At 39.7% G+C, this 10,571-nt stretch overlaps 1 protein-coding gene across 2 annotated transcripts; it reads right to left on the bottom strand.

Annotated features, from left to right (window-relative positions):
• Nucleotides 1-2,485: 2,485 nt before the first annotated feature.
• On the bottom strand, nt 2,486-8,074 carry LOC126816078 (uncharacterized). 2 transcript variants are annotated; one of them, XM_050542266.2, is made up of 2 exons: nt 6,833-8,074; nt 2,486-3,667 (listed from the first exon to the last, which is right to left on the bottom strand). In XM_050542266.2, exons 1-2 carry the CDS (start codon nt 6,836-6,838, stop codon nt 2,486-2,488), a joined length of 1,188 nt encoding a protein of 395 aa, XP_050398223.2. In that variant the 5' UTR covers nt 6,839-8,074. The 2 variants fall into 2 exon arrangements, with proteins under 2 accessions (XP_050398223.2, XP_050398224.2); XM_050542267.2 differs by having other exon boundaries at nt 6,849-8,074.
• Between the last annotated feature and the right edge of the window lie 2,497 nt (nt 8,075-10,571).

The raw sequence follows: 10,571 nt of genomic DNA, 5'->3' as shown, positions 1-10,571 counted from the left end.
TGCTTATGACAGACTGAGAAACATTCATCGTCCGCGCCACAACCGCCTGTGTTGTGCCGATCTGTAGCATGCCAAGGGCACGTAACCTTTCATTTTGGGTAAGCCGACGCATATCAAAATTTGTTTTCTGGTCACTAAAACAATTAAACGGATGTTTCCACCCTGGAATTCAATGCCACAATGACTGTAACATTCAAAGTCAGAGTCGTGCAAATCTTGGGTTGGACCCCCATGATGATCCCAAGCATCACCTGCATTCCATGCGGTAGCTATTGGTGCGTTTGGGCGTCACATGTAACTGGAAATGTTTCTTCTGTTAGGTTCTATAGTGACTTTTTTCGTAGTCATTTGCATATTTTAGTATTATGCCCCCAAAATCAAATATCCCCTACTTTTTTTGAATAGTATATATGGTATATCAAGGTTGTGGTTCCTCTCTCTATAGGCCACAGTTTTGATCCGATTTTGATGAAACTTGAAATTCATGTTTATAACTCATGATTTAAAATAGATAAAAATGCAGTCGCGTTTTTAGGATGTGATCCCTCTAGATGTCACATTTTTTTTCCGATTTTAAAAAAAAAACGTTTGAATATATCACTGTTACACCCTTATGATGGTTGAGTCCGAATTTCGTACAAATCGGACCAAAACTGACGGACAAAATGGCTCCCCCTCGTACGCAAATATTGTAAATATATGGTATATCAAGGTTTGGACCCTCTAGAGAGAGAGGACACAATTTTGATCCGATTTTGATGAAACTTGAAATACATGTTTATAACCCAAAGATCTTGGTTCCTTTCAATATTCATGCATATCGGATCGTAACTTCCTGAATTATGGCCCTTGATTGTACGAAAAATCACTTTATTTTTGGGCTTGTTCTCTGTCCATCTCTTGCAAAATGTGGGCGTATCTTACATGGCAACTGCTTGTAATGCCCTCAGATTAAAAAGTCGTACAACTTGATTACACTAAATCCAAATTGCTTTGCCCGCTTTCGTTGATTTCACACTAGTAGTCCACTCTATTCGCTTCCACAGCAAACAAAGCGAAGAAAGATTATTATTGGAAAGTTAACACATAACTCAGGAGCTAGCTTCAGAGTAGCACCAGAAGCAACTAGACATCTTTTTGTGTATCGTGTAGAGAGCAGGACAACAAACACTCAGTTTTCCAGTTTCTTAAAGGATAACAACTTTACTGTAAGTGCCGTAGGATGCGTATCACATCCCATGTCGAAGTTCAATTCCTTTAAATTGTCTGTTCCAATGTCAGAATTTAGTAGATTGTTTGATAATCTCTCTGGCCAAGTGTTGTCCGGATTAGAATGTACATGTACCCAAGTCGGGATAACCCAGAATCAACAAATAAATGACGCTTCATCTACCTAGTTACAAGTCTCATGGCCTGGGAGAGAGGCACTTCGAATACACCCGGAAACTATGCAGATCTCAAGATTTTGTTCTTTTTCAAGAGCATTTGCACAGTACAGATGTTTAAGGCGGTCGCCTCTTCGGAGGAGTCGCTATTCCATGGAACAATTCATTACTATGTGACGTAAAGCCGGTGCTGTTATTGTGAAGTTTGGAGATATTATTTGTTTACTGTGAAATGTTGTTTACATGCCATGTGACGGACACAATATATGTGAATTTTATAAGACATTAGAAGAGACATGTCAATTAATAGATGAAAATTCGGTGGATAATTTCATTATTAGCGGTAATTTTAACACTGATTTTGAAAGGACTAGTTCTGTGCAAACGGCTCACCTTGAATATTTTATCTTTATGAACAGTTTAGAACGCACAGAGAGGTATAAAAACAGTAATGTATTGTTTACTTATGAAAGGAAGATTAACTTCAAAAGGCTGTAATAGACCATGTGTTAGTTTCCAATAATCTACTTGAACGTATTTGTAAGTGTGAGTCGATTCATGGTGGAGATAATCTCTCTGATAATGCCCCTGTAAGTTTGGATGTTAGGATTCCTGTTGAGTATTATGATTACCCTAACTTAGGCGCTACGCATCGTTTTCTTAAATGCCATGAAGCTAGTCAAAAGCAAATTGATGAGTACCAAAACAATATCGATGTTTTATTATCAAAAATTAGGAAATTAAACGAAACTTACCTTGGTTAAGTTGAAGTGTGATTCCAATTATTGGAGTAAAGAGGAATCACTATAGAGATTAGGTGAATAGGACTGCGCAGCCGTACAAGATCATACTTTAAATAAAAATTTTCCAAAGTTTAGATAACAAATGGAATATATATAATGAAAAAACTGTTTTAGAGACCTAGAATGCCGGGAAAAGGGAGGGAGGCACCTAATCTCTATAGTGATTCCTCTTTACTCCAATAATTGGAATCACACTTCAACTTAACCAAGGTAAGTTTCGTTTAATTTCCTAATTATTTCTCGTAAAGTCTCACTTACGAGATTATGTGAATCTTTAAAGCAAAACAAAGGAAAATTTCAAACTTTTAATACAGAGATAGAAAACTCTTCATTATTAATAACATGTTTATCATAATATTTTCTGAAAGTTCCCACATTTGTCCAACCAGCTTTAGACATGATATCTTTAATTGGCACATTACCCAACTTCGCTCTAGAAACAACTGCAGAGCGCACACTATGAGCTGTAAAAACACTAGTATCAACACCTGCACTGTACATAACACATTTTAGCCACCTGGCAATAGTATCCCGCGAAACGCAATTATGAGGTTTTATATAACTTATAAACAGACGTCCATTCATATTTTCCCGTAACCTCTCAGTTCGTTCTAAATATTGTTTCATACCCGTATATACACAAAGTCTCCTATCTGGAGGATACGAGTTCAAAACAAACTCGGGCACATGAAAATTTGGCCTACTAACTTTCAATACGTCAGTAAATACGAACACAAAAGAAGATTTCCTCTTCAACATATTACACAATTTCAAACAATGAAGAGACTGTATTCTTGAAGCACAGATTAAAGCGATCAGCATCACCAATTTCAATGTTAAATTTTTTAGCGACAGTTCCGCAACAGGTGATAACTTCTGCAAATATTTTAAGACAGGAGCAACATCCCAAATGCATGTATAACGCGCTTGAGTAGGTCTAAGATTAAATACTCCTCTTAGAAATCTTATAACCAGAGGATGACAGCCCACTGTAAATCCCTCAAATACAAGCCCTAACGATGAAAGCGCTCCTCTGGCTGTGTTGAGTGCACTATATCCAAGGCCAGCAGAAAAAAGAGACGCTAAAAAATTTATGACAATTTTTATAGATGGGCAAAGTGGATTAATCTGTTCTTGACGACAGTACTGAAACCATCTCTTATGGTAGACTTGATACTGTTTCTTGGTCCCTGACTTCCAAGATGCCATGATGACAGTTGTTGCCTGTTCAGAAAAACCTCGTTTTCCGAATTGATTCCGGATACATGACAAGTCATTAAACTTAGATTTTTCCAAAGAGGGTGAGGCTGTCCGCTGGACACTTGAACAAGAAGATCCTTTTGAGCTGGAAGAATCACTGGAACATCTATTAACAACTCGAGTAACCTTGTGAACCAAGGTTGACTTGGCCATATCGGTGCTACGACAATACATCTCGCCTTGTCTTGACGTATCTTCTGAACACAACGGTTCAATAGGCTGAAAGGAGGATTTAAATAACAATAAAAATCATGCCATGAAAAAGTAAAAGCATTTATAAAAGATGCATCTGGATCCGGTTTCCATGAACAAAACGTTTTAATCTGACAGTTAAGTCTTGAGGCAAACAAGTCAATATCTGGTAAGCCCCATAAGCTAGCAATCCATGAGAAAATATCTGAATTTAACATCCATTCAGTTTGATCATCAAATTTCCTGGAAGCAATATCTGCAACGTTAGATTTACCAGGTATATGACTCGCTGTAAGCCAAACATTATTCTCGATGCACCACTGCCAAAGTTGTTTTGCGAGCATATCACAACATACTGAATTGATACCTCCCATATTGTTTATATACTATTCAAAAAAAGTAGGGGATATTTGATTTTTAAGTGTTATTAAAGTCACCTAATGAAACTGACGAAGAAACAAATGACAAAATGAAATGAAGTTCACATTCATCGATTTATTCCAAATGATCGTTAGACTAAGTAAGGCACAGACTGACCATTATAAGGGTAAAATGATACCCGGGGTCAAACAGCAAAGTCAGTAACGGGTAAATCCTCCTCTGTTTGCCAAACAAGCATTGATCCGACGTGGCATACTCCTAATGAGACGTCTAAGGTCATTTTGGTCCAGATTGTCCCATTCCTGTTGCAACGCAGCAGCAAGTTCTTGGACATTGGCAGGACGTTGTTGACGTTGACGTAACCTCTGTCCAAGCATGTCCCAGACATGCTCGATGGGGGAGAGGTCGGGACTCAGTGCTGGCCAAGGTAATGTGGTGATGTTCTGTTGTTGGAGGTAACCTGTAACGATCCTGGCCCTGTGACATCTTGCGTTGTCATCCTGGAAGATGAAACGGCGGCCATGACGTCGTGCGAACGGCACAACATGGACTGCCAAGATGTTGTCCCGGTAGTACTGGCCTGTAACAAGCCCTGCAACAACATGTTAAGCCGTTCTTCCAGCAACAGTGATGCCTCCCCACACCATAACAGAACCACCCCCAAATCGATCATGTCTGATGACGTTAACGTCTTGGAAGCGCTCGTTTCGACGACGCCACACCCTCCTACGTCTGTCCAAAAAATCAACAGTGAACCTTGACTCATCTGAAAACATCACATTGCTCCAGCGTCGATTATCCCAGTGTTGACGATCCCTACACCAACGACGTCTTGCCTGAATGTGATGATCTCTCAAACAAGGGATCACGCGAGGACGTCGGGCGCGAAGGTGACCCCTTTGCAGTCGATTCCGAATCGTCTGGCCACTCACTCTCACACCAGTGTCTGTTTGAAGACGAGCGCTGATCTGATTTGCTGTGATGACACGATTTCTCAAGGCCAAGGTACGGATAAATCGATCCTGGGCTTGAGTTGTCGCCCTTGGTCGACCTGAGCGTGGTCTGTCCTGTACAGATTGTGTATCACGGTATCTGGACCATAGCCTGCTTATGACAGACTGAGAAACATTCATCGTCCGCGCCACAACCGCCTGTGTTGTGCCGATCTGTAGCATGCCAAGGGCACGTAACCTTTCATTTTGGGTAAGCCGACGCATATCAAAATTTGTTTTCTGGTCACTAAAACAATTAAACTGATGTTACCACCCTGGAATTCAATGCCACAATGACTGTAACATTCAAAGTCAGAGTCGTGCAAATCTTGGGTTGGACCCCCATGATGATCCCAAGCATCACCTGCATTCCATGCGGTAGCTATTGGTGCGTTTGGGCGTCACATGTAACTGGAAATGTTTCTTCTGTTAGGTTCTATAGTGACTTTTTTCGTAGTCATTTGCATATTTTAGTATTATGCCCCCAAAATCAAATATCCCCTACTTTTTTTGAATAGTATATAAGAAACAGCAGAAGTATTATCCAGTAATATTTTCACATGTTTACCATAAAATTTATTGTTGATATTAAAAGATCTCAAGCCATAAAATCCGGCAAGTAATTCAAGATAATTAATATGAAATTTTGATTCTGATGAATTCCATCTACCACCTATTTTAAAATTGTCACTTTTAGCACCCCAACCTAACATAGATGCATCTGTGGTAACAGTGAAATGAATGTCTCCGTGAGAAATAACTCTATATTGACTATGTAAATTAGTGAGCCACCATTGAATTTCAGATTTCATATCCTCTGAAATGACTATTGTAGCATCAAAATTAACGCCTGAATATTTTAGAGCCTTATCCTTAATTCTCTCTAAATTTCTATAATGCAAAGGCCCATACTCGACTGCTGAAAAAGAAGCAACCAAAGAACCTATGACCTTAGCAACACCCCTAATCTTTGCTGTAGAACATTTGAGAATCTGATTACAGGCTAGTAAAATACGAGACTTCCTCTCTTCTGTAAGAGTAACTGTCATTGTATGAGAATTTATAATGTTTCCTAAGAAAACTATTACTTTAGATGGTTTGAGAACAGATTTCTCAAAATTAACTGTAAATCCAAGACCACCTACAAATGCAATAGTTGTAGAAATATTGTCCTCACATTCTTTAACTGTATCGCCTAGTAATAAAGAATCATCGATGTAGGCAGTATTGACAAAGCCTAAACGGCGAAGAGTAGCAAACACAGATTTCAGTAATTTAGTAAATATTCGAGGCGCACTTGCTAGCCCTTGAGCCATAGAAGTGTACATGTACAGTTTATCATTCCACATAAATGTAAGGAACTTTCGATGTTCCTCAGCAATAGATATTGAATAATATGCATTGGAGAAATCAATACTTCCGAAAAAACAATCTTGAGTTACTAAATTAACTGCAGTTTCGAAATTATCCATTTTGAAATGGTGATAAACAATAAATTTATTTAATTCTTTCAAGTTGAGAATCATACGAAATTTACCATTCGGTTTAGGTCTAACAAAAATTGTTGAGACAAACCCATCACGAGAAAAGGGAACTTCCTGTAACACATTCATATCAAGGAGGTTTTGAACCTCAATAGTAATTACAGCCGATTGCTGGTCATTAAAAATTGGTTGATATGGCAAATTATATTGGATAGGAATCAACCCATCAACAAATTCCAAATGGCAATGTTTAACAATATCTAAAATTGTGTGATCTGAAGTTAAATTCTCCCATGCATATTCATATAAAGAGAGTCTGCCAGCTTGAAACTTACTGGCATTCATACTTGCCTCAGAAACTACTTCTGTTGAGCTTGTTGGGAGTGGGGTCGACCTTGACCCCTCTTCTGGTAGTTTTTTGCGTCTGAATTGTATGATCCATAGGAACCTCCAGAACCACGACCACGAAAATGGCCTCTAAAAAATCTACCTCTAAATCCTCTACCACGGACAGACCTTCCACGTCCTCCGCGACCTAGGTAAGCACCTATCTTGTTACTAATACGAGAGCAATCAGAGATATCCTTAACTGTTTAGATATGTCATCTCCAAATAGACAATCTGTATATTTGAAATTCTGACTGCATAAATGTAAATATTCCCCTCTCATATCGGGTTTCATCATATCTCGACGCACCAAACACAACTGTTTATTGGCATGTCCAAATAAAGCAAGGGACTCCATAGCCTGCTCCAATACGTTGTTAACATCCAGAGGTTGTCCACCACCAAGGACTTCTGTAACTTTAGCCAAAGAGACTGCTCCTTTAATGATGGAAGTTTGTGCGTTTTGTATACGTTTGTCCATCGTACGTGTAGACTGACTAAGAAAATCCCACACTAATTGGTTGGTTTTAACAGTCACCAAAGACTCACAGTTTTTAGGACGAGAGATAGATTTAATTAACTCATTATATCTGTCCTCCTCTACACCGTCTCTGAACCAGTTATCGACCAACGATGCCAAGTCTGGATTAATAGGTTTGTCACACAAATCTTTAACTCTCAATTTTTCCCCTGCCAGAGCATAAACAGAATTACTAAGTTCTGCGTCTGTTGATAATTTGGGCTTTTTTGTAGGCAAAACTTCTAGATCATCTTCATTATAATCTGTATCATCATTATAGCCTAATAACTCATTTTCATAATCGTCATCATTGACATAGTAAAGATCATCAACTTTATTCGATAGTCTTTGAAACCGAGAATTCTGAGCCGATTGGGTCTCCTGAATGGATTTTAGAATCGTCAGGACATCATTATTACTTGACTCGGCAGACTGAACATCTTTCGATTTAGACGATGTCGAGGCAGCGAGAAAATTGGAAAAAACACTCGTCGAGCCGATGTTATTATTATTACCGGTACTACAACCAGGCAAAGAATTAGCGGTTACATCGAACTGTTTAGGAGAATCGGGATTCAAACCTTTTTTCCTTCCGCTTTTATTAGATCCACTAACCGAGTTTCTAGACGGCCTTGTTTTTTCCTTCAACTGGTCCTGAGAAACCTGAATCTCGGCCATAGCAACGACGTAAACAAATCAAGCACCTCGTGCGAAAAACAAAATGGCGGATAACCTCCAACCAAAAAAGTCCTGTGTAATAAGAGATCGTAAAAACCGACCGATCTAAAGTAACTAACCACGTTAGCCACACATCTACTGATAGAAAACCTAAAGTTTATTGACCACGTCAATAACTATCAGAAAAAGTACTGAAGTTAACAAGACCACGTCCTGTCACTTCGGCTAATAGCAGTACAATGATCTTGTACGGCTGCGCAGTCCTATTCACATAATCTCGTAAGTGAGACTTTACGAGAAATAATTAGTATCCCTACTGATGCTTTACATTTTATTAGAGAAATAACTTTCTCTCGTTTTATTATGCAAAATTCAACTGACACTAGCCTTGGCCCCTAACTTCCAAAATAGCACACTCTAAAAACAATAAGGCATAAGGAATCTACATGTATACTTGTTTGCAAATGAAAATGCAAAAGAAAAAAAGCCAATAGAAATAGTGATTTTCATCCAAGAATATTTTCTGACATAGTTAAAAATTAAACAGGTTAAAACTGATTTTTAGTGTATTGGTAATGAAGACAAAATCAACATGTTGACTTTCGCAGGTTGGGTATGTCTTTTCTGTTCTTTTCCACTACCTGGAGCATATTTTGGAAATTTTCCTTTTTCCTGGCAGAGGCTAAGTAATCCGAGCTAAGTTTGACACCCATCTCAGCACAGTCAATTGACTACGTTGATGGCCTGCACATTGTTGACGTTTTCCTTGTAGTTCTCCGAGCCTTCCCACTCTTCCAAATTCAAAGACAGAAATCCAGGGTCCAACTGCATGATTCGAAACAAATACCAAGAATCTGCGTAATTTCGTTCGAGAATGTTGGTTTCCCATATCCGGAACCAAATCGATTCATTGGTGCGACTACTGGCTGATCAGGCTTTATTTCAAGCAGTTTTTTTTTTAGCAATGTAGCGTTTTTCTTCGATGGGAACGTAGCTGCCAAATATAACTAATGCTACCAATTCTTGAGTGAGATACCATAGGTGGCGTTCGAATGCCTTAATGACCGAGTCAGCTATAGCCTTATCAACTTCTTGATATCTGAGCAGATTCTTGTACAACTGCAGATCATTCCAGGCAGCTTCGGTACTAGAAGGACACTTTACCCACCAACTGTAGTACACGAGCACAACAAAATAAAAAAAATAAACAAACCTCATGAATTTTTGAACTTGCTGATGTGATGTAATGGTACCTGCCTGAAGAAGCGCTATCTGTTGTATCCTGGTAATTTTTAAGCACTCCGACTGCAGCTCTTGAACAAATCTATGTGTTTCTTCAGGAAACTCAGAGACATCGAACCGTCTCAATGGCTCGCTGCAGTCATCGGGTACAAGGTTCGAGTTCTGGCGCAGTCTACGAAACAGTGTCACTTTCGGTGATCGGGAAGCATCGATCTTTACGTCCTTGAAAGTGTGTGACAAGAGCACTTCTGCGACGTGGTGGCGGCAACTTGACCACAACAGCGGGTGTTGTAGTCGTTGCTGAATAATAACGCAAGCGGCTGATATGTGGCCGGTATTGCTGGCAGTAGTGTCATACGCAAGATTTACAATGTTTTCCGCACAGTTCCATTCATCAAGCAGATCACCGGTTAGCTGTGTTATGATTTCACCTGAGGACATATCTGTCTCAGCTTTATATGATGGGACACCAAGCAACTCAATCTCCTTCTGAGTACCCACAGCATTGGTCAGTCGCTCTTCCTGTTCATATTTGTCGTTCAGAGAATCCATGAGTTTCGAGTCCCAATGCAAGGAGGCCAACATTCTGCTTCCATTTTTCTTCTTATCTTGTGAACTTCGAAATAAGACGTCCAGACTTTACGGGAATCTCCTCAATCATCGTTTTCATGAAGACTGCCTGTCCGGTTGGGGAAAGCTTTAACCGCGATGACAAAGACACCAATCTAGGATTTTTGAGCACGTCGTAAGGAACGAAAGCTGGTGTGCCTGTTCTGACACGTCGATGCTTTCGTTTCTTTTCGGGCTGAGGTTGTATGTATTATCCTGTGGCTGTTTGTGAATCTTCATTCTCACCACTCTCATCAGATTCGAGATAAACCGTTTCAAACATTTCAGCATTTTCTCTGATGGAAACCTCCTTTCTTTCTTTTTCTAACCATACTTTCTTCTGTTTTCTGTTCTCTCCAGCTGCGGTCACTTTGTCCATGCCCCCGAATGTCGCAATACGGTCTGTCATCATGGATTTCAAAAAAACGCTACATTTCGGGACTAACATATGGTTTTTAATTTTATTTCAATAATTCGCTTGCGCGTAGGGGTCTTTAGCAGTGGGAGGAAACCGGAGGACCCGGAGAAAACCCACGAGGTTGGACCGGCGACCCTACTCCTTGCCACGTACAACCGGGGATTCGAAACCACGCCAGTCGACTCAATGACAGACTTTATGATACAGCGCGCGCACGCTA

The sequence above is a fragment of the Patella vulgata genome, chromosome 3 (genome assembly GCF_932274485.2).
Source record: "Patella vulgata chromosome 3, xgPatVulg1.2, whole genome shotgun sequence".
Lineage (NCBI taxonomy): Eukaryota > Metazoa > Mollusca > Gastropoda > Patellidae > Patella > Patella vulgata.
The sequence above is the reverse complement of the archived record's forward strand: the minus strand, read 5'-3'. Positions and strand labels throughout refer to the sequence as shown.